Here is a 25,922-nt window from a genome sequence, read left to right on the forward strand (position 1 = left end):
AATTTACAAATTTATACAGCAATCTCATTTTGAAAGCTACCCTGAAAGCTATTTTTTTTTGCTTCTGCTTTGAAACTATACAAGTAATTTGGTTTCAAATTATAGTCGGAGGGGAGTGGGGATGAGAGAGAAGGTGAGGGGATTAGAAAGCACAAATTGTTAGTCGCAATATTGCCACCAGGATATGAAAGACAGTTTGGAAAATATAATCAATAATGTTGTAAAGATTTTGTAGGGCGTTAGATGGGCACTTGTGTTATTAGGAAGACCACTTCATGGACGGTGTAGATGTCTGATCACTGTGTTATACATCTGAAGCTGAAACTGAATAATATTGGATATCAACTATAATTCAATATATATGGAGTATATACAGGATATGGAGCACAGCATAGGAAATAGAGTCAGTGGAATTGTAACAGGTATATATGATGTCAGAGGGGTAGCAGATTGGGGGAGGAGGTTATCATTTTGTGAGGGGTGTAAATATCTAACTATTACATTGTTTTGTACACCTGAAACTAATAAAAAATAAAAAATATATAGAAAATACTTTTTAAAAACAGTCAAATGGTCTATGTTTTGAACAAATTCCTCATTAGGACAAGGTGATAAAACATAGATGAAGCTCTATCTCTGATAACCCTTCTCCTTTTGAGAATCTAAATTATAGAGCAACAATTTAACTTTTTATCAATTGGATAAGTAGAAGCTTCTAGTGGGTTTTAAAAAGCGGGGCCTGTTTGAATAATACCTTTCTAATTCTTTTTTGCTGTTGTTCCTTCTTGTAACCACGTGTGTTCTTGTTGTCCTTATAGGTGGTTCTTCCTTCTCTAGCCTGTCTGAGGATAGCAGCTTATGAGGAAGGAGGTAAATGTATTGGTCACCGGATCTTGCCAGTACAAGCAATTCGGCCAGGTATGGATAGTGTGGTGAGAAACATTTTGTCAAAGTTATAAATAAAATCATCCCTGTCTTACATGATTATTGAGGAATGATTCAGAAAGCTATTTGCCGCTTTGATGTCTTATAACAAGGGCTATGAGACTACTAAAATTTGACAGTTTCGTGTTTTTTTGACATGGTGTATTATCAGTCAACTCTTACCATGATCATTGTGTATAACAAAGTATCGGAAAACTCAGTGGCTTGTGACAAGTTGTTATCTTCATGCTCACAAGTCTGTGGGTTGGCAGGGCTAAGCTGTGTAGCTCTGCTTCAGGCCGTGGGCTGGGTTACAACTGTCCCACGTGTGTTCATTCAGGGGCCCAAGCTGAAGGGGCAATGGCGCCACAATGTGGATTTCTCCCGGCAGCTCACTGGAATGCATGAGGGCAAGCCTGACGCTGCATTTTAAGCCTCTGCTTGCACCTCATCACCAACATCCCATTGTCCAAAGCAGAGTATATCACGAAACCCCAAGTCAAGAAGTCAGGTACAAGGGACGAATTTGGACCAATAAGTCAACCTATGATGTACTGTTTTAAATTCTCTTTTGTGAAGAAAAGCATGGTTGGAAAGAAAAAAAAAATCAGAATCAACATTATTTTCCCATCAGATGAGAAAAACAATACCTTATCACTCAAAACCAATGATTAAGATGAGGAAGAAGTGACCCGTTTGTCATCCAAAGTCACCTAAAATAAACACTTCTATCGCATAGATAGCCCTGTGTTATAACTAACAATGTGAAGAAAATCTGTGACACCAAGTATGATTGTCATCCTCCAGGCTATCATTATGTCTCTCTGAGGAATGAGAGGAACCAGCCTTTGATGCTGCCAGCTGTCTTTGTCTACATAGAGGTGAAAGACTATGTTCCAGATACATATGCAGGTAAACAACCTAACCCGAAGGCTTATTTCCATCTGAGGGGTCATCCATATTTTTGTGGAAACAAAGGCAGGAGTTCCTGGCCTCAGAATCACCTCTATTATGTATATGTGTTTAGAAGGTAAATTGCTCAAGCCTTTATGAATAAGTTTTAACTTAATTTAGTTCAAGTCCCAATAAAGTATTGAGTATATTTATGTACTGGTAGTATTATTTTCACAGGTTCAACACTTTCTAACCCCACTCTCTGTTACTACAGCAGTCTGTCTAGGTCTGTGCAGTTAATTTGCCTTGAGCCCAGTTTAGAAACCAGATTCTTTTCATGTGTGAAATCCTAAGTTTAGAGGAATTAACTTATGATGATGTCAACCATAAATCATAAATTTAAATACTTATAGTGCTAAGTGGCCTGAGTGTAGGATACCAGGGAGTGGTGGAGATCATGGTAAACTTGGAGCATATGCCCCATCCAAAAACGACAGCCATCCCTCACTCCAGCTAGACAGCATCCTGTGCTAATGAGGCCTGTACTGCCAAATTTAAGGTTGTTTTTAACAGTCTGGAAAGCAGGCTTTTTATGTGAAATGTCTCCATTTATGAAACACCATTTGGGCCAAATAGGACAAGTGTGTGGGTCATTGCTGGAGTGGATGGAACCCTTAAAAAAGAAACTAAAGACTTGGAGTATTGAGACTTCCTGATTTGGAGCTGTCAAGTTTGGCTCTCATAGCTAACCTCCTTCGAGTTCTCTTCTCCTGAGGTTTCAGCAAAGTATCCTGACTCTTGTCTAGTTCCAAAATGTTGGATGGATAAATGGATAGTTATATTGGTAGATGGAAGAATGGAAGATGTATGATGAATCAATGCTTGGAGGTGGATGATGGATGGGTGGATAGATAGAAGGATGGATGGATGGATGGATGGATGGATGGATGGATGGATGGATGGATGGATGGTGGATAATCAATAGCTCCAGGATCTTTGATCTAAAATGATTCTTCCCTCTTTAGATGTGATTGAAGCTTTGTCAAATCCAATTCGATATGTGAATCTGATGGAGCAGAGAGCTAAGCAACTGGCTGCTTTGACACTGGAAGATGAAGAAGAAGTAAAGAAAGAGGTGAGAGGGTATTTTGATCCTCTGCATGGCATTAAGCATGGTTTCTACACCTAGTTGCTGACTTTGTCTATTAACATCACACTTCAGGAGAAAACAGCACATTAGAAAAACACATTGATGGAGTTCGGCACCATCTCACAAAACATCTAGATGATTGACTGAAATTTTCATATTTCATTCTCTTCTGGCATTCTGTGCCACCACGTGTCTAATTCTGTGACCGCATTTAACAGCACACATCTCGCTATTTCCGGAGGGAGTTTCTAGATGATGTCACATTGATTAAAGGTGATTAAGGCACTTAGAAAAGAAGATTATCAAGTCATTTAGTATTGTCTTTAATTTAAAGTGCAAAATTTTCAAAAGCTTTTGTGTTTACAATACATAAAGTACTTAAAACAATATCTCATGGGTACTGTGGGCAATAAAGTGTTTACTATTATTATTACATTGAATATTTATGTATCAAAATATACATTCCCAGAATAGTTAGTATATTATTCCAAATTACATGTCACAATATAAAGAATAATTAAGTAAGGGTCTAGAAATACTAGAAGTGAAGTTTAATAATATAAAGCTTCTATGTAGACTGGTGATCCTTTGGCTTTTAAAAAAGTGAAATATAATTTAATGATTATTGGAGATGACACTAATATTAAAAATAGTGATAGAAATTAGCTATTTTCATATTTCACTTAAATACTCAGAGGATAAAATCATGGAAAGAAGAGAAATATGGATAACTATCAATATGGGGGGAAAATCTTGAAAATTATTTGGATAACTATAACTAATAATAAGTCCATTTAAGTTGATATTATTTATTAAATAGCCTTTTTCTTATTCTAAAAGCGACCTAGGTTTATCATAGAACATTTTAAAACTAAAAATGAGAAAAGAAAGCCCCAAAGATATCACCTGTAATTTGAACACCCAAGCCACCCAGAGACAACACTGTATGAGTAAATATGGGGTGCATATACAGCTAGTCTTTTTATATACAATTATTGCTTTTTCATAAAATGAGATAGTATTCACCATCTGTGTTTTTTTTTAACTTTTTATTTTCACTTAATGCCAATATTTTCCATGTTAATAATATTCTTCTATGACATGACTTTTAATGACTTTATTGTCTTCTGTCATGTAGCTATATCATAATTTATATTATGATAGATATACCAATCCCTTATTATTGGATATTTGAGATGCTTCACATTTTAAAGAAATCTTTAGTGAACATCATGTAAATACATTTTTGAGCACATCTATGATTATTTCTTCAGTTTTTATATAGAACTTTAAAATCTAAGATGAGTTAGTTGAACATGAGAGAAAACAAAATAAAGTGAAAGGAAAGGAAAATATTTAACATAGGAGTAGAATTTTCCAGGCTCTTATTTACACTGCAGGCATCATATCCCATAGGACCAATAGATACATCATCCTCTAGGATGAAGTTTCAAGTGAAACTGGAAAGTTTCATAAATAATGCTTTTTGTGGTATGCAGTAAATTGGGTTGTAGGGAACTTTTACACTGCCAGAAAATTATGCCTAATAGTGGGCATGAATATACTTCCAAAGTTCTTTGTGCCTCTAACATCTATGCTTAGCATCTGCAGAGGATAAAAAGAAACAATAAAAGAAAACCACTTTGGCCCCCTGATTGAATTTTGAGGGATTAGTCTAAGCAAGCCATGCTTGTTCAGGGCCCACAGAAGGACATGTCTTTACATGCTCCCAGCAGATACTGTTCGCATCCTGACCAGATGTCCATTGCAAGGTTGCTGCAGGGGTGGGCTGCCAACGCCTCACAGCTCCACACTTCTCCAGAGGACTCTCCAGGGTGATAGGAGACACCTTTCCTGGAGATGCCTGGAAGCGGGTAACCCATGCCCAGCAACTAAAATATCCAGAATAACAGCCCAGGTCCCTTGGCTCTGGATGGGCAACTTCTGTACTGCAATTCATGCTCCCAAGCCCCTCAAGGGGTCAGGCTGAGGCTAGCCTCCAGCTGAGAGCACATTTTGGCTTACCTTCTTTCTCTGTCTGACCCTGCCTTCCTTACTTCCCTACAATTTTCTCCTGAGAGCATTCTCTCAATAAATCATGTATTCAATAATCCCCATGTCCAATTCTATTATAGGGAGCCCAACATGCAAAATAGCTGTGGTTTTATAGTTAAATTCAAGAATGAGTGCCGTTTCTGAATTTTTTGTTTGGGAGCTAGAATTTAAATGTTTGACAATAGTCACATCTTTAGAGATAATAGTGTTTCTTCAGAGATAATAGTGCTTTTTTCCTTCCAATAGACTTTGAAAAGATTAAGACTAGGTAATTCAATGAGTTTCTCATTTTGCTCATATAGACACCAATATAAAATTAGGGGCTCTTCTTAGAAATCCACCAGAAGCTGTGAAACTCTTTTCTCTTCTACCTGCTTTAGCTTAATAACATATTCAATAAAATATAATTCCAGGTAAAGATAATATATATACAAATAAATTACTATTTATAGCATTTTTCTTTAATTAGAAAACAGGAATCTCCTTAATCAACTGGCTGGCTGTATTTTTATTTTCTATGAAATAGAACTTCAAATGGAAACATTTTCAAGTAAAATTACATGTATTGTCATTATTTAGAAGCAGTACTTTGTATATCATCAATTTCTACCTATTCATTAGCCAGGTTCCCCAAGGTAAGCACTCACTTGAAGAGAACTTTTCAAGACACCAGCAATTTCAGCTTATATAGTGCAACAATTGAAGAAAAGTCTCTTAATGAAACATTGTGCTTATGGTGCCTCAGAGAGACTGTTTCTCTAATGATTGCAAAAAATATCACAGTAAGAAATAAGAGAGACTTAGGACCTTTGAGACAACAGGGATTCCTTCACATTGCTGTCCTTTCAAAACCTTATCTTTGCACCAGACATCACATATTCCAAACCTTTTTGGGGAGAATGCAACACTGATGGAAATTTAAAATGCAGAAGTAGAATTTTAGGTCAACTTTATTTTTGTTTCTCCTCTAAAAATGGTGACCAGAAAGGATTTTCAAAAAATGGATAATGTTGGTTTAATTTAGAAAAAATGTGGACATCTTTCAGTTTGAGAAATAATTTGAAGACATGGAATCACATAGCTTCCATATGATCTAACAGAGAAAATACATTTTTTTTCCTTTAAAATGTCTTAAACCCTTAACTGACCTCATTTTTGAAACTCAGGAAAAAACTCATTTGTCCTTAACTATGTAATACTAGGAACGAAAAGTCATTTCACACCTTGAACACCAGCGTGCCCTTTATCTTGTCTTGCAGTGATGTAAGTTTATTTGAATGAGGCCACTGAAAATAAGGAGCTATGGTTTTCTCAGAAGAAAATTCTATCTAGGACATGGCAGGCACTGGAGACACTATTTTAGCAACAAAGACTTTTTTAGTAAAATCCTTTTAACTTGGTAGTTATAAAGGTCATTCCTATTTGAAAATTAAAGACTTCATTGGACTGCAAAATATTCCCAGTTTTGTAATAGTCTAATAAGTTATCTTCGTAGAGTAATTTGCAAAGCAAATAGGGAGGAAAGGTGAAAATTCCCTCATGCTTTGAAAAATAGACATTTATTTCAGATCATATATATAGGAAGTTAAAACATAACAGAGATTTGAGTTGCTGGATCTATTGTATCTCCCTTAAAGGTGTCATTCAGGGTGGGTTAGTAAAGTTGTAGAAAGTTGTGTAATGTGAGTAATAACAAAGGCTTTATAATATGTATAGCTATTTGTCTAAATCAAAGGTCATACAAAATTTTAAAACAATAAACAAAATAAACAACAAACAAAAAAGCCCTTAGTAATATTGCAGGTACTGTTAAAATTTTTGATGTATGTCATTCTAGCATGTTTTCTATGTATATGTGTGTATATATATGTATATTTTTTTATCAAAAATTCTTAGTGTTTAAAAAATGTTTCACAGCCCTAATACTTTAATGTGGTTATAGAGATGCCTAATGAGACATCAGTAATACTTTTTACTTTCTATTTTCAAAATATGCCTATAAAGATAAAAAAGTTACTATCCAATTTATTGGTTACAAAATTCTTTGATAACGTTAATTTCCAAATGCAGTACTTGAACATGACTTGTTTGGGCACATCAAGGAACGGAGAAAAAAAAAGAATAAATGCAAGTAACAAATATTTACTGAGTACTATGTACCTGGCTCTGTTCTAAGTCCTTTAATATATAAACACACATCTTAAAATATCCATGTCTTGATTATTATTATTATTCTCAGTTAACAGACAAGGAAAGTGAGACACTGAGAGGTTGAATCCTTGACCAGTGCCACACAGCTAGTAAGGAGCAGAGTGGGGATTGAAATGCAAGCAGTATGACTCCAGAACTCATAATCTATATGTGTCTCAAAGTTAATGTGTAGCCCAGGGCATCATGACACAATGATGATCTTTATTCAGTGGGTCTGGGTAAGCCTGAGGCTCAGCAACTCTAACAAGCCTCAGGGGATGGGGTAATGCTGTTCCATGAGCACACAGGGAGTAGCAAGGGTCTACACTAAATTTTCCAGATTTGTGACCTTTAACAAAGTTCATTCACCTTTCTCTTCTCTACAATGGGTTGGCGGCATGATTGATTACAGAATATAAGACAAAGGTTTATATTCTAATTTATAGAAAGAATAGTTTCTCACAGTCCCTGAACTTTAAAGCATCCAATAAAGTAAGAAGAGAAAGTTTTCTTTAAACAGTAACATCCTTTGAATTGAACTTTTTCTTGAATCAAATGTCAAGATTTCCTCCCTTTGAATCACTGGATAGTATCAGAACTTGTTCTTAAATAAGTTAGGTTTACATATGTGGGTTTATTTGATGAGTTTGTACACTGGCTGTTGGCCAAAATACATATTCCCCAACTCAAAAGTTCCAAGTTACAAAGGCTGCATTCATTCACCAAGCATGGGGGAAAGTTACGGGCTAAGACAGAGGACGTGTATACCTCGGTGATATTTCAAACTTGCTTCCAGACTACCGCAGAGCGAGTATCACAATAAAGCAGGTCGTAATCTTTTTGCTGGTGGATAGGTTTGCCTTCAGTTTGTAAAAACAAAACAAAACAAAACAAAAAACTCAACACCTATGAAGCACAATAAAGCAAGGTATGCCTCTACCTGAGGCTCCAAACCTTACTCATCCCTCAAGGCCAAAACTTCTGTTCTCAAGAGCTCCCTGAGTCATCTACCTGTGCATTACACGAAGTCAGGTGTGTGAATGGTCTTCACATCACTTTGATGTTGAAGAGAAAAACTTGTTTGGTAATAAATACAATTGTATTTGTTCCAGATGGCCTACTTTTTAAGTTGTCAGACTCATAGTTCTTATAAGTGAGCTGAAATTTATATAAAATAGTTTATTTCCTAATTCAGTGTATGGCACCATGGACACGTTCAATGGGATTTGATTATTTGAAAAGAAATAAAAGTCCCATGGTCTGGTGTGAGTTTCACCAGTAAAATAACCCAACAGCCAAAATCCAAGGCGGTCGTCTCATAAGGTCACAGTACTTAAGTCAATAAAGCTTTGGGTGTCATTTAATTTTTCCAAGACAAGAAGCTTGATACTTCATCCATGGTTTAAGAACCTGGTGATAAAATCAAAGATGAGGTTTACCGGTCATTTTGGATTCTCCTTAAATGAAAATCTTCTTCCTTAAATAATAGTTTAGAAAAATGCTAATTTATAGAAAGAATAGTTTCTCACAGTCCCTGAACTTTAAAGCATCCAATAAAGTAAGAAGAGAAAGTTTGCCTTTTAGGAGATGGCCTTTAGATGACGACACTGTCGCTTTCATTTCTACATGGCCTTGGAGTTTGTAAGGCACTTTCATTGGATGCCCTGGATAAAACTGGATCCCGATTAGGACAAACATATAATTCCCATTTTTAGAAGAGGGAATGGTTCCTTACAATGGTAGAGTGACTTGCCTAATATCAATGGCCAATACATGGAGGAATTGGGGTCTTTTAAATGGGATCTTAACAGATTATATGTTCACTTGAGTTGAAACTACTCAATGATTGGATCAATTACCCTGCCTTTACAAACCTCCATAACAACTTTTTTTGTATATTTCAATGGATTCTAATTAGTGGCTTCAGGTTCATCTGTCTAAAACAGTGATGAATCTAGAAACTTGAATGTTGTCATCCATGCCGTATGGGATACTATAGGAATTATAAGTATGACTCGTAATGACAAAGTTTTCCACTCAGCTTTAGAACAGGGCTTCCCAAATTTTGATGTGCATGTAACTAACCCAGGGATCTTGTTACACCGCAGATTCAGATTTAGTAGTTCTGGAGCAAGGTTCCAGGTGATGCTGCTGCCACTGGCCTATGGGTGATATTTTGAGTAGCAAGGCTCTCAGACTTTAGCTTGTATTAAAATCACCTGGATGGCTTCTTAAAGCACAGATTGCTGGGTCCCACCCCAGAGGTTCTGATCCAGGAGGTCTGGGGTGAACCCAAGAATTGCATTTCTAACAAGTAGTGGTGCTGATGCTGCTGGTCCAGGGATCACACGTAGAGAATCATTGCTTTGGAGCCCTACATCTGTTTCTCCCAAGTATGTGGTTCTCCCTAGATGAAAGCCATTAATTCCATCCACTTTAAATGTCAGCTTAATCCCAGAAGCCTGGGAAGGGCTCCAGGGGAAACTCTTTTCTCTGGGAATTGTCCATAATCTGCTCTATGAGTCAATGGCCACAATCCTTGCCAAATGATTTGTCTTAATTAATTTGAAATATACATTCTCACAAGATAAATGAATGTAAAGGTGGTTGGTTTATCTTCTCTTTAAAAGAGGAATCCATGATTTCTGCCTAACTGCAGAGTTTATTTCTGCTGAATCCTTTGGAGACTGTATCAAAATATTTCTAACAAATTAAAGTTGATAGGAATGGTAACACATATAACATATATGTAAGATAGTCAGAAGAGCTATGTCCTTTTATCCTTTAACTTTTTCCTAAATAAATGGCTGCAATTATGAGTCAAATGCATTTTCTCTAATTACAAACAACAGAAACAGCAGCATCTTTATTCTTTTCATTGATTTATTCACACACAAATTTTTTTCTTATTTTAGCATAATATTTAGATGATTCTTTGGTTACAGGATTTTGCCATTAATAATATATCTATTGATTATACATGAACAGGAAAAAAAACATGGATTTATTTATTTATTCATTTATTCAATAAATGGTTTTCTTTATTTTTTAACACAATTGTGTGTCAGTTACCATGATGGACACTATATGTATATGTAATTGTGAGAAAAGTCAGATGTCTCATAGACTTTACAGTCTGAAGGAGGAGGCTGACATTAATAAAAATCCACATATATCCATATTAATTGCAATAAGAGCCAAAATCATTTTATGGGTAAATGTTAATCAAGAACCTTTAAAAGCTGAAGACAACAAATGAATTTATTCATCTCTTTAAAGCTGTCTTTTGCTTCTAAGTCATACTGTAGACTTCAAAATAGAGGAGTTTTGCCATATTTTATTATGAAAATTTTCAAACATATACAAACATTAAAAGAATTATACCATGAACACCCAAATATCAAGCTCCTGAATTCCACAATTAAAATTTCGATGTATTTGCTTTAGTACTTATATAGCCATCTATCCATCCCTCTATCCATTTAGTATTCCATCTTAACTTTTGATGCATTTCAAAATAGGTTGCAAATATTAGTATACTTCATTCTGAAAGACTTCAGAATGCATAGATCACAATATAATTTTTAGAAATGGTCTGAATTTCTTTGAAATTGGAGCAGATACATTATCATATTTCATTGAGTTAATAAAAATTTCAAGTACAAATTGTACGTGTGTTTGAGGGAAAGACTAGCTCTTTGAGCCACGCTCACTGTCCCAAGTGGGCTGGATTTCTGCATGATTAATTATGAGTCTCACCCTTATATTCTGGAAAAACTAATACCTTGCCCCTTACCCATCTGGTGTCCAAATCAAGATGCTGTCATCCTGACCACTACATGGAAGGAACTGCACTATCTAGATGACTCAGGCAAGGACAGCATGATGCAACATTTCCAATAGCTCAGTCACACATTGGATATTTAGAAGACCCTTTCCTTACCATATTAACCACTCAACTAAATTTTCCAAATTCTAGTTCTCTGTTGCTTGATCATCAGATCCAAATTGCAACGCCCAGTATTGAAATATTTCAATAGCACACCAAACGTCATCTCCTCCTGCAAAACTTGTCAAAATGGACTTTCCAGTTACCCTTTTACTGATCCACTTGTAATATATTTTAAAAACACTGTTGTTTATTTTTATTTATTGATTGATTTCTTAATTTATGTTAAAATTAAATGTATTGTTAATTTTTAAATAGGAAGGATATAAGTATTCTATAAAATTTTGGCTTTAAAAAGTCCACTCTTCCATGTTTTAAAGGAAAAAATATTGCAATGCTCCCCTTTGGCCACTAGAGGGCAGGGACCTGCTTCTGCTGCTGTTCATTCTGCACAGCTGGTAGTGCACCTAAACTACTAGCTTCCGAGCTTTCTTTTCTTAAAATGTGTTTAATTGGATCCTAAGAGTCTCTCCATTACATTGAGAAAACTGACATTGCTAATTCTTTGGTTTCTAACATAATTTCCAGTTTGATATGAAAGGATTCCATGCTTATTTTACTCAAACTCATAAAAAAAGAATATTTGGGAGAAAACTAGGGAGAATCAAGTCACAAGTATTGACTTGTGCTGATTCTTTTGAGTGGGACAAGGAATTTCGTTTTTACATTTCAGCTCACGTATCCATAGTATGGAAATTATTCAACATTTCATTGAGGATATTTAAAAATGAATTATAGTATTGTGTTTCTTAATTTGTTTTTTGTATTTCTGCTCTTGTATTTCATTATTTTACTTCACTCACTTACCTTTTTATACGGGAGTGCCTTTTTAGGGCAACAGAGTGAGCCCTTTGAGAATGGTGTTAACATTTATACATCTCTATAGCTCGCAGCAAATGAAGTTACTATTGCGGTTCCTTAAGCTGCTGTAAAAGAATACAGAGTGAACTAGTGCAGTAGAAAAATGCGGACTTTAGACTATAACACAGATTCAAACACCAGTCCTGCTCTTGTGTGGCCTCTAGCAAGTTCCATGACTTTTAATTGAGTTTTTGGTAAAGGCCATTTAGTAATGCCTCTAAGTTCTCCGCTTCACAGTGGAGTTAAGAGTGCTGCCTATCCTGACTGGTTGCCATGAAGCTGATGCCTGAAACAGTGTGTGGCACACAGTGATCTAGAGCTCCTGCTATTATCAGGCTCCACTAGGGATATGTCAAAATTAAAATCTGTACACACTGCCCTTAGCAAAACATTTTAAACATCAGTCTTCTATATTTGCCAGTATAGATTCTCACGAAACTAATAAAATTTGTTTCTAAAAAATCATAAGACGCCCCTGACAAGTGTCAAACTACACGCAAAGGAACTCCAAATCCTTTAGCCTAGCATTCAGTGTCCTCCTTACCCGCCCTCTTTTTCAACCTTTGTTCAGTCGCTGGGATGAGGAGCTGGGCAGTGGTGGACTGCAGACCTGCTGCGTTTCCAACACATCCCTCTCTCTTCAGTGTTGCTGTGAGTGCATTGCTCACCTGACACAATCCCAGAATCTCAGGCAAATTCTGCTCCTCCGAGCAGAAGGTATAGATGGGCAGTTTCTAGGCCACATGTGGACTGAAACTGCTTTCTTTGGCTTCTCAGTGATTGAAAAATGGGAAATTTCATGCAAAATCTCAGTTTCCCAGCTTTCCTCAAAGCCTGGGCTAAATATTAGGCTGAAACAGAGTGACAGCCACCCCCTTTTCGGGAGCTGCCTCTCTAGCTCTGAGCACGGCCTCACTTTGCCTTCTTGCATTAAGTGGAGTCCACTTCTCTCATTTCTATTATCTCTGTTAACTGCCTATTAATGTACGGTTTCAGTTTGAGCCCTTGGGGTTGTGAAAAGCAGCCCACCCTGCCTAGAGGCATCTCCAGCTGTGACCCCTGAACTAAGCATTTCTCCAAAGCTTATCTCAACATGCAGCACCAAACATTGATGATCTCTTTATCCTCAGCTGTAACTATAAAGTGTTTGCCTATAGGTTCTACTCAACAATAATCTGCATTTTAAGAAATGTCTTTGAATTTATACATTATGTCAGTATCTGGTATGTAGGGGCTTTGTCTTACATATCTTTGATAAGCAGAGATTTATTTTTCCTTCATTTGAACTCAAGCTGATTGAATTTGGTTTCCCAAGTGCACACAAGCTGCTAGCCTAATACAAAGTCAAAATAAGCTGGCTGGATTCATTTTGATAACCTCAAGATACTAATTCTAGTTGCCAAAAAGAAGCCACACGTGATAACCTTCATGGAAGCTGGCTTTCCATCATCTCCCTGCTTTCCTTCATCAAGATTTTATTTTCCTCTTAGCCTTCTCCAGAAGGCTAATTTCAGCCAGTTGTCACATTGGAAATAATCTGGTTCATTTCCCACATGGTTCCAGAAACATATCTGGATATAAATGGAGAGAGTCATATGCCCATGGAACAGGGGCACCTTCCATCCCTGTTTCCAAAGCTGCTGAGTTTGGCACCCCCAGGCACCCCTTTCAGCTGGGAGTCTGGAAAGCTTTACAGTATTTAAGTCAGAGGGCCTGCCCCAGTGGGTGACGTCCCTAAGGACCTAATGCTCTTTCTAACATTCCCTTTATTTTAATCCCTCCTGCGCAGTGTAAATGCATTTTCTTTATGAATTTCGTGACCAAATGTATATGATATATTTTTCAAGTGTGTCCCACAAACCTCAATGTCTACAGGCGGGATGCAGGGAGAGCTAAATGAGTAGAGAACAGCCGTAAAAGGGAAGAAGCCTCTCCGTTATAACCCAACGTAGGAATGCAGGCTTTGCCCTATCTAATTTTTCAAGAGAAGGAAGAAATCATTTTTTTTTTTTAATCTTCTGGATTTAAAAATTTGGCAACATTGAGTGAGCAATGTACTCCATTTGGACTCTAAGCCTCCAGTTTGCAATTTCTTGCTAAACAAAAAATATGCAATTTCACCTCTTGGCATAGTAATTCTAGGGAGAATCTCCTTGATGAATGTAACTAAATAACATGAGTACACCAAAACTTATCCATCCAAAGCAACCACTTTGCAAAAGACATAATTCTACATAGTGAGTTCTACAGATGCCTAACTTACCGGTTTAGGTTCCCGCCTCTACAATGTGATTCCTCACCAATGGTCCCAGGACTCATCGCTTCCCCCTCAGTGCCACCAGCACTGGACAGGCCATGGAAGACAAGCAGGGATTATTTGTGGACTTAAACTAAGTTCTGCCATCACACAAAGTGGTTTTGGGACTCATGTTTTAAAGATGCTTTGGGGACACATCAAAAGCTACTTGTGGCAATCAGCGTCATTATTTTCACTCTCATCTTACTTTTTATAAACATGTTATCATATGACTATCTGCTATCTGTAGTTAAATGACAAAACATCACAATGTTGGGCTCCAAATGACTTCTGGCTGTTTCCAAATATATACATGTATTTTCAATGTACTACAAAGTAGAACACTGGCAGAGCCTCACGGTCAGTAAAATCTGCCATGGGCCCAGAAGGCAATTCTAAGAAAAGGGTTGCGGAGCATTTTGAGCATTGAAAAGCATCATTGAAATGGCATGTAATTACTGTGGCAATCATTTTATAAAGACAAGCATTAATTTAACAAACATTTATTAAATGTTTACTCTACACAGGGCACAGTGGACTAGCTTCTGGAGGGAGGAAATAGAGATCTCATATGTTTCAATGCATTTATTATTATTATTCGTTGGTAGTGTTGTACAAGCTTCAATGCTTTATTTAATTATTTAACACACATATTTGCTCTGTGCTTGGAACTATTCTAAGATCTTTATGAATATTAACTGCTTTGAACCTCTAAACAACCTTACAATATAGATATTATGATCCTCAGTATACACATATCGTCATCTACAAAGAGGAAGAAACTGAGGTACAGAGAGTCAAGTGACTAATATCACACTATGAATAAATGGCAGGGCCAGGATACAAACCTAAGCAAACCTGGCTCCAAAATCTGTGCTGGTGACCACCATATCAGTTAGCTACTGCTGCATAACAAACAATGCCCAAATTTAGTGGCTTACAACACCAACTGCTTATTATTTTTTATGAGTCATTTGGTCACCTGGGCAGTTCTGTTCGTCTGGACCAGGCTCAGCCCATCCTAGCTGGGGCTCACTCATGTGTGAGTGGTCAACTGGAGCTGGCTGGTCTAGGATATTCTTGCCTCGATAACTCAACTCTCTTCCACATGGTCTCTCAGCCTCCATTGCTTTAGCAGGGGTCTGAGAAAGGAAAAATCACAAATGGCATTTCAGTTCTCTGCTTGCCTCAAGTTTGCTACGTTCTCATTTAACCAAAGCCAATCACATGGTCAGGTTCAAAGTCAGTGTGCGAAGCGCTACCTAGGGGCATAGATATAAGAAGGCATAAAAACTGGGCCTTTACTACAATTAACCTACCACGGTCATGTTTCAACACTATTTTTACCATGCTTTCCAGACAATTTCAAATGTGATATGTCAGACTCCAAATAAGTTGTGAAAATGCTATCAAATGTAGCCTTATTGGTTTAGAAAGGTAATAAAAAAACAGCAATAAATGTGGAAACTGAAAGGATGTTTATGATTTTTAGGCTGACCCTGGGGAGACACCGTCAGAGGCTCCGAGTGAAGCCAGAACAACTCCAGCAGAAAATGGAGTGAATCACACTACATCCCTGGCACCCAAACCACCCTCCCAGGCTCTCCACAGCCAACCTGCTCCAGGTAAACACTCTGAAGAGACAGGTGCATAACATGACTAAGGGCCTACACTTTATTCATGCCGCTGAAGGAGGTAGCGTGATTCAGTTAGTTAAAGCATCACATGAGCAAAGGTGCATGAACTTGGGAGGGCTCCAGAAATGTGTGATGAATGAATGAATGCATGCATGCATGCATGCATGCATGCCAGGAGCGATACATGAGTCCTCATCTGGTCTGCTGATGACTGATGAAGCCACAACAAAATATCAGCCAGGTTTCCCCTGATGGATGATGATCCGTCTGCTGGTGGGGTGTGTGAACAGTTGTTCAAACATGTTTTAAATAGCTATGCTTTAGAAGCATATTTGTAGTTCTACCTCTCTAAGTTAGCTCTATGCAAGGATTTCTTTCTGTCTTTCCCCAACTTACTTTTCAATAATCTTAAGTGTCTATGCACCATGTACTGAACTCTTCGTATGGATGATCATATTTTACTCTTATGAAAGAATTTGCCTGTGAGGCTAGATTCTATGAGTGTCCCCATTGTGCAGAAGAATAAACTGCAGTTTTGAGATGATAAAACACGTCTTGAAGGCCGCATAGCTAGTGAGGAGTGAAGTCAGGACAGACACAGTTCTCTATGATCCTAAAATTCTTGCTTTTATCTTCTATGCTCCTCCCAAAGCTACACACATGTCTCACTTCTCAGCAAATTCCTTTGATTTCTAGGCAGCTAACTCTGACTTTAAATCTAAGACTGGTTTAGGCCATTATCTCTCATATGTACGTCCTGTCACAGGGTTGCTGGGTTAGGCTTCAGTTTTATATTTCCTTTGCAAAGAGCTGAGGAATAGCATATACTTAATAACTTTTTGTTGAATTGGTTACTATAGTAAATAAAAGGGAAAAGAATTTCCTTCCATGAAAGAATGGCTTCATGTCTCCTCCCTTCCTTGCCATGCCAAGTGCATGGCAGGGATGAAATCCAGGTGTTTTACTTGGGAGGGGAGGGGTATGTCTCATGGGAGGAGAATGAAATTTTGCAAAGAACAAATTGTATTAAATTTCTATCAGATGTGACTGGGGCCTATGCTTCATGAAGGTTGTTGAGACAGTAATAGTAAGATAACTTGATCATAAACAAGAAGTGATATTTTCAAATGAAGATTTTTATATACCAAATACGAACATTTTGAGTGCTTCTAGAATATAAATAAGTCATTTAAACACATGAGTAAATATTGTGCTTTGAGAATAAAAGAGAACTCAGACTTTTAGCATTTGTTTTCTTCAACTTGATGTTTTGAAATAATTTGACTTAAAGAGTCATTTTTTTAAATGGCACAGAATACGTTTCAAAAATCGTTTCCTCTTCCCCAGTGTTAAAATCTGTCAGAATCATGGTGCAGTTGTCCGACCAGGAAATGAGCACTGAACTGAACCTCAGACCTTGTTCGAACTTCATCGGCTTCCCTCTAATGTCATTTTATTGTTCCAGGTTCCAGCTCAGGATCCCACACTCTATTTCATTGTCATGTCTCCTTATTGTCCTTTAATTTGGGACCATCCCTCACTCTGTCCTGTCTTTCATGACCTTGACACCTTTGAAGAGTACCGGTCAGTTGTTTCGTAGAATGTCCCTCAGTTTGGGTTGGTCTGATGTTTTCTCCTAATTAGATTGAAGTTATGCATTTTTGGCAAGAACATCACAGACGTAATATTGTGCCCTTCTCAGTGCATCATATCAGGGGTGCCTGTTGGTATGTCTATCATTGGTGATGTTGGATCCCTTGGATCACTGATGACTGCCAGGTTTCTCCATTGAAAGTTATGATTTTCTCTTTTATAGTTAATGGATATCATGGGGGAATACTTTCAGATGATGCCAATATCCTGTTTCCCTTTAAACTTTTGCTCAGTGATTTTGGCATCCACCAATGTATCCTGCCCGCAACAATTATTACTGCCAAACGGTCTGCATTTGATTATGAAAAAAACACTTGCCATCTCTGATTTTGCCAGAAGGTGGCACTTCATTGCCTAACCTGAATTTGTTGACAGTTTTGATTCAAAATGAAGGAATATTTTTTTTCTACAAATGGAGCATACAGATTTGCATTTAATTATATTTGCCTCGAAGTGACAAAATGAAGACTTTTCTTAGAATTTTTTTTGTAATAATTTTCTCCCTAAACTTGTCATTTCTCCATAAAGAGATTTAGATTCAAGGGCCAAAAAATATTGTTTTACAGGAAGAACAAAATTTAGAAAGTTAAAACAGGCTATTTATTTTATCTTTTTATTTCAGGTTCTGTAAAGGCACCTGCCAAAACAGAAGATCTTATTCAGAGTGTTTTAACAGGTAAGTACCACCCTTTCCCCCATGCAATTTGGCAGCTGAATATTATTATTGAGTGTAAGTATGTAAAGGAAAGGAGACCTCCATTCATCTCTGAAAAATAACATCGTTAAAATGTCTTCTCTAAAAATATCTACAGATATACAACCCTAGTTGAGGCCACATTATGTGTTGTGATCACAGAGAAGTAACCACACTTGGCAGATAGGATCCTATTAGTATAAAAATAATATAATTTCACAAGACACCTATTTTAGAATCCAAGAATAGTTTCATACTGGAAATGTGATGCAGTGAACAGAAATACATGTCTTCCCAAAGTGATGACAATAAACTATAGTTTAGAAATGCCGAATGTGATTCATTGGGACTATAGAATACATAGTGTTGAGAACTACGATACAATTTGGACATATTTCATATTTGGTTAGTTCCATCAACTATGTGTCTAAAATTGGTAAAAGCTTTCTTTAATACAATTAGCACTACATAGTAGAGTCTGAAAAATATTTATAATACTTGGCCCCTACACAACAGAAATGTATACACATATTTACCCAAAACAGCACTATTGGTAAGAGTCCCAAACTGTAAACAACCCAAAGCCCATAAAGAGTAGGGTGGACCAATAAATTGTGGTATAGTCACAGACTGAAATTGGATGCAGCTCTAGGAATAAATAAACCTCAATCACACACAACATGGATAATGTTGAAGAAGAGAGGTCACACACAAAAGCACACATTTTTTATGATTGCATCTACATAAAGTTCAAAAACAGGCAAAACTAATCTACGCTGTTTGAAACATAGATTTGGATTACAGTTGGTGGGGGCAGTAACCAAAAAGAGGGCCTCTGGGATGCTGATAATATACTGATTTTGTTCTGAGTGGTGTTTGTTGACACATGCTCTCTTTGTGAAAATTTACAGGGCTTTCTTTACATTTATGAGTTATGTAGTCTTATGTGTATATTTATATTTCACCAAAATAATACATAAAATATGTATAGAAAAATTACTTGAAGCACGAATTGAAAAAACACATGTTTTTAAAGATTTAGCTCCATGGAGAACAATATAGTGTTTACACATAAAACAAGAGACAGAAATGTAAATAGAGCATGATTCCAATGTTATTGAAAAACAAGTAAACTCATAGGCAAAAGGCAATGGGTCTATCCTACTATACTAGCAGTGATTATTTCTGGGTGGCTTGTTTATGAGTGATATTTGTTTCTTTAAATAAATGGACACCCTTTATGCTTAAGAGTGTATTCAAAGAATAGCCTTTCATCAACACAATTTTTTAAAAATTGTATTGTCTCTGTTTTGTGTTGTTTTTTTTTAAATCATAGGTTGGAACATCTTGAGCCTAGTAGCTAAGTTGGCCATAACTGATTGTTGCACAGTTTTTAAAGAAGTGGGATTGAATCTGTCACTAAAAATGCAATTCCTTAGGATTATAGATTCTTAATATAATAAGTTATTATGCAACCATAATGAGTCCATTTGGGCCTGAGGGAAACCATTAAAGAAATGTACCTGATTTTCTCCCTGGCCTCTTTATCAAAAGGAATCGAATGTCAGGAGAATAGACACATTATAAAAAAAAAAAAAGGAAGCATATTTCAATTACTTAAAGACTTCAGCATTTAGGAACATAAATTATTATTCTGATTTCAACATTTATCTATGAGATATCTCATTTTCTATTCATGTCTGTATGGCATATATTATTTCTGAATATCTTGACAGTTCTAAATATTTATGAAATGTGTTTTATTTTTCTGGAAGCAAAAAGTTCAAATCAAAGCATGGAAACATGTGAGCTATGACATGACCTAGGTCCAAATAGATGATAATTCATTACAGTTAAGACATCATCAATTTTAAGGCACTCCACTATTCGTGGATTGCTAAGACACTGACACACTATTATACCCCATTGACTATAAGATGCATCTTAATTTCAGAAATGTTAACATATTTTTAAAATTCATTTTCTAGAATTGATTAAATATGTCAATAAAACACAGAATTTTTTAAGGTCAAATTCTGTCACATTAAATGTTTTCCCAGCATTGGATAAAATATGTAGTAATGTAAGTTACCACTAACCCTTGTGGTACTTTGGGAAATTACATACGGGGACTTTCCTTTACTTTACTGCTTTACACTGGAACACTTTGATAATTACACAAACCTATGATGTCTACACTGTGAATAGTGCCCCTTAGAGTTAATGCTGTAGAACCTGTACAATCATTTGTTAAGCATCTACAGGTACACGACCAGAAACTGTGTTAAATACTTTGCAGGGATTCTTTTATTTTATCATTATAACAACCCTAAAATGTGGGGAAGTATTATGATCAATGCTATTAGTGCCTCATCCAGATCCCCTTTACCATTTAGGGCACCCATCTCCCAATTGTGATGAGTGTTGGCTGTTAACAGCTCATAGCTTCTACTCTGGAAAATTGCCCTCCGCCAGAAGGAAACCCCTCCTCCAGTAGGCTATGCCTCCCCCCACTCCCAAATATGGAATATGCTGACCTTTTTGTCTCAAGGTGAGGTGGACTCTGGTACAATTCACACTCCAGAGCTCCCTGTGGGAACAGACAGAAGCCAGACTCCCACTAAGACCACATCCTTGCTTAGCTACTTCCCCTTTCCAGTCTGCTGTCCTCATCCCCACCCCCTGAGAATCCCCTCCCCCCAGTCAGTAAATCACATGGACCTAAATCCCTCTCTTGGGCTCTGTTTCTAGGGAATTCAAACTTTTTATAAAGTTGCAAGTGAAGAAATTGGGTTTTTGAAAACTTTGATAACATGGTCACAAAGTTAGCAAGTGATGATTTGAGTCTGTGCTTTTGGTCTTCCATGTCTGTTAGCTCTTATATTCATTTTTGCAGAAGTGGAAGCCCAGACTATCGAAGAGCTAAAGCAACAGAAATCGTTTGTGAAACTTCAAAAGAAGCACTACAAAGAAATGAAAGACCTGATTAAGAGACACCACAAGAAAACTACTGACCTTATCAAAGAACACACTACAAAATATAATGAAATTCAGAATGACTACTTGAGAAGGAGGGCAGCTTTGGAAAAGACAGCCAAAAAGGATAGTAAGAAAAAGTAAGTTGAATGTGTAATGTTTGTTTGTTTTATGACATGAAGGAAGAGTTATTTACGTGGCTTTTTGATGTTTTGTACTGTATTTTGGACCCATACCACTGCAAGAAGGAAAGCCACCCAACTCCTTCCATTCTCTATAGCTCTTGTGTCACCAGTTCAGTTTTGCCTGTGAACTGAATTTCTGTATTTGACCAAATTCTCAGAATAGATATGCAGGAAGTCCTGTCTCAGAATAGATATGAATTCTAGCCTACGAGCCCAATACCAGTTGGCTGACTTCCCATATTATAGCTACCAACTTGAACTGTTTCACATACCTAGGACCTTGTTGAAGAGGCAACTTGTCTTACAGAAAAGAGAAGGCTCAACTATCCTTTGCTGCCTCATCTAAAAACCACAAAGCCCCATACGAGGTAACACTTGTGTTTGGACCTAGGGGTCCCCACAGCTCTTTATACCCAGACTTAAAGGGAAGAAGCCTCTTTCACACATTCATTCAACCAGTATTTACCGAGTGCCTACTCTATGCCCGTGGGACACAGAAGTTAACATGAGCTACACAATTGTCACCCTCAAGTAACTGACACGGAAATGCAGAAAACTATGTGAGCATGTGAGCTACCTGTCAGTGAGCTCAGAGTCAGACAGGCTGTACTATATTCCTTTCACTTCTTTAATGAGTAATCTTATCTCGATGCCAGGCGATAGAGACAGGTAAGATACATTTTTTAGATCCATATTGTGACACATGATTTAACATGTGCTTAACTAAAAAGCATATTCAAAAGCCAGTACTTGGATTTTAAAAATCAACTAATGTGTCATTTTTCAGAGCTTGTACAGCCTTATAAGGCACCTAGGTGAAATTTTGTCACTTCTTCAAGGAAGAAGCTGAAAGTTATAGGCGTGAACGTTTACCTGCAGTTCCAGTAAAGCTTGGCCTGAAATAGCTCCTAAATTTCTATTTTAGTAATATGTATGTAATTGTCTGTTTGTTCACATATTTTTTTACTTATAAGTCATATCACGCAAATTTCCAGTAGAGTACTGAAGTAACTTATATTAGAAGGTGTGTAAAAATCCTGCGAAAATAGAAAAAGAAAAACAACGTATACACTTACATGCATGTAGACTCAGTGGCTGCCATTTATTTAGACCTGCTGTCCAACGAGAGAGCCACATGTGGCTACTGAGCCCTTGGAAAGTGTGTCATAAAAATTTAAATGTGCTCTACGTGTAAAATACATACCCGATTTCAAAGACTTCATTAAAAAATATATAAAATAGCTCATATTTTATATGGACTTATATTGATTATATTTTAATTACATGTTGAAATGATAATATTTTGGGTGTATTGGGTTATATAAAATATATTATTAAAAATAATTTCGCTCATTTATTTTTCACTTTCTAAGGACACTACTAAAAATTTTAAGCCACATATATGTAGAAAAAGATCAAACACATGGACTCACATTATATTTCTACTGGACAGCACCAACCATTTAATCTAATTTCTGTCCTTGGACACTGATTTTAGCTCTTAGCTTCTGAGAAAAGGAAATATGGGTTAGATAATTATTATCTGACTAAAGGAAACTTGCTTGCTTTTCCAAGAGAGACACACATTTTCCCAGTATTAAATTATGAAAGAATTCATCTCATGAATCTTATACAGGCAACATTAGGCAACAGGGGATGTTTTCAACTCTGTTTTTACAGAAGATACAGAAACATTGCTCCCTTGGTTATTTTTTTTATACTTTCCCTCAACAAACAAACAAAAATATCTGAGCTTCTAGTATCAAAAGACATATCAGGAGAAACTTTCATTCAAGAGGCAAAGCCACTGAGGTCTGATTATGTCTGTCCATCTCCCATTCCTCCTTGATAACCTTAAAATCCTGAAAACACCTCAGAGTAATAAATGGACAAAATGTTCATTAATTTCTTATTCAAGCATCCATCATCTCAACTGAGCTTTCTACATCTTGTGAAGAGCAGATCATTCAAGGATAGTTTCTGTCCCCACACTGGCATGCAATGATTCTGGGTTGTACTTAAGAGCACAGACTTTACCTTGCCCTAGATGTCTGCCCTCAGGTAAGCTTCACTGCTGGCCTCCCCCCCCCCACAACCTCCCGTTTCCCCATACTGTGTTCTTAGGCAGATTGTTTCAGTGAGCCCCAGTTTACTCAAGTGTTAACTGGAGATGGCCATACCTACTATTGGGTTGTTGTGGAAGCCTAAGGTAAGGCAGAGAGTGGCTGACTCATGCTGGGTGGTCAACAACGAGAGTGGTTGTGGTTGTTGTGGCTGATTGTTCTGGCTACACTCACTTCCTGCTACAAAAGATGATAAATGTATTTCACATTCATACCAGGATGGCGCTCATCTCACCAATGCTCTTCTATTCTGATGCTGATAAACTTGCATTTCATGCCAGGATGGATGGCCACCTCAGTGTTGCCATGTGATTCTCTTGTATCCATGAGCCTGGCAGAGTTCTCATTCTCATTTGTCATTAAACATAAAAAAATGCAAATAGAAACCTTTAAGGGATTTCTGCATCCCTTATTTGGCAAAACAGGATCCTAACACCAGCTTCAACCAACTGCCTGTCCATGTGGACCACTAATACTGGCCTAATTCAAAGAGACAGCAAAAAGAATTTGTGCCAGCTGAAGTCTAAGAAATTTCCTCTACCTGTTCCACTCGACTGCAAGTTAGAAACATAGGGGCACAATCTGATGTGCTGAATATCTGAGGTGGTTTAGTTTTCTTTCTGCAGAAGTTTCCATGTAAACAAAAAGAGCTGATCTGCTTTTATACCCTGTTCCCAACACTGTCTTTTTTCTATTGTGTCCTATAAGAAATAAGAGCACAAAATTTGAAGGAGCCACACCATATATTTTAACACAATAATAAGTTAGAATTGCTTTGATTTATTTCAACATTGGTCCTAAATTTCTAAATATCTGTATAACTCTCTGACTACGAATAACTCAAAGAAAGTCAGCAAGCACAGAGAAGCTTCAGTAATTATATTAGAATGAGCTAATACATCTTTCTTTCTCTTGTAACCTAAGCATGTTGGGGAAAGTGGCATTTTGGGTAGAGAGGTCAATGAAGTTGGTACAGCACACCTAAACAACTTATTTTAATAACATATTCTTGCTATTAAAAGATGTCAAGAAACAGAACATGGCAGCTGGGAGGGTTGCCCGCACATTGTGTCTGAACAAACTCTTGTTTTCAATCCACATCACCCAGATGCAAAATGCAGCACCTCTTTTACTCCCGACAGAATCTAGTCAAAGCAGAGTCTGCTGAAGTTGTTATAGGAGAAATGCAGCTGGGAATTACATTATACAAAGACAAAAGACTTAAAAATCTTTAATAGACCCTGTTTTCCCCAAAAGGGATTATCCATCTCTCCACCACCACTGCCAGGGCCCCCAGCCATCTGGCTTTTTTTTCTGCTTCTGCCTCTTTCTTCCATTTTTTGTGTTTTGGGATCCTTTACTGCTAAGCCTATCCTGGGGTATCAACTGGTACCTTGAGTGGCTTTCGAAATACTTATTTCCAAACGCAACGCTCTCTCCAGGAGGAACTCTGGTGAACCACCTTCCCCCACATCCTGCTGTGACATGCATGTTTTGTAAGTTAAGCTCTGTGTCTCTGCAGATTGGAACCCAGCAGCCCTGACCATGGTTCATCAACGATTGAGCAAGATCTTGCTGCCCTGGATGCTGAAATGACCCAAAAGTTAATAGATTTGAAGGACAAGCAACAACAGCAGCTGCTTAATCTTCGACAAGAACAGTATTACAGTGAAAAATACCAGAAGCGTGAACATATTAAACTGGTAAGCCTGAGACATACGATTTATGTTTGTACAGCCGGAACCCTCTTTTATATAGAAAACGTTTAATGCCCTTGGATAACTTAAAGGGAAATTGCAGGTCTGGCTGGCACCTTCTTTTCACTTCCTTATCCAATAATCTTATTTTAATGCTAGGTTATAGAGAGAGGTAAGATGCATTTTTTAGATCCACATTTTGACATATGATTTAACATGCGCTAAACTTACAAGCTCAATCAAAACCGGGTACTTGGGTTTTCAAAAGATATAGAATCATCATTTCTTAGAACTGGAAATTGCATGGTATCTACCACAGTAATATTTCATAAGCCCCACTATTCTAGCATCTTTACCAAGCTCTTCTCCATTCCTTAATGAAGCTATGGATAATTGTTTTTATTTTCACTAACTTATTTTTGAGTTATAATAGTTTTGGGGGAGCTTGAAATCTCACAAGGAATTAGAAAACACTTATCTTTAAGAAAATTAAGGACATGCTGCAAATAAATGTTCACTTTTTTTGTACCTCTGGGCTTTTCAAGAACTAAAGAAATTATACAGTCTAGTCTCCTACAGTTAGGAGTGTTGTCCACCCAATCGCTGAGGCTCTCCATGAAAGGAAATGCCATCGTCTC

At 37.1% G+C, this 25,922-nt stretch overlaps 1 protein-coding gene across 5 annotated transcripts in view; it reads left to right on the forward strand.

Moving 5' to 3' along the window:
• Nucleotides 1-25,922, forward strand: part of PLCB1 (phospholipase C beta 1) — a 675,558-nt gene that overhangs the window by 552,856 nt on the left and 96,780 nt on the right. For all 5 annotated transcript variants that reach the window (XM_081034743.1, XM_081034741.1, XM_081034744.1 and 2 more), the window contains 7 exons: nucleotides 819-918; nucleotides 1,732-1,836; nucleotides 2,844-2,953; nucleotides 15,812-15,944; nucleotides 18,232-18,285; nucleotides 21,200-21,419; nucleotides 25,110-25,290. In XM_081034743.1, the coding sequence (XP_080890869.1) occupies nucleotides 819-918; nucleotides 1,732-1,836; nucleotides 2,844-2,953; nucleotides 15,812-15,944; nucleotides 18,232-18,285; nucleotides 21,200-21,419; nucleotides 25,110-25,290 (903 nt within the window). The remainder of the gene's footprint in view (nucleotides 1-818; nucleotides 919-1,731; nucleotides 1,837-2,843; nucleotides 2,954-15,811; nucleotides 15,945-18,231; nucleotides 18,286-21,199; nucleotides 21,420-25,109; nucleotides 25,291-25,922) is intronic.

The sequence above is a fragment of the Rhinolophus hipposideros genome (genome assembly GCF_964194185.1).
Source record: "Rhinolophus hipposideros genome assembly, chromosome: 22".
Classification (NCBI taxonomy): Eukaryota; Metazoa; Chordata; class Mammalia; order Chiroptera; family Rhinolophidae; genus Rhinolophus; species Rhinolophus hipposideros.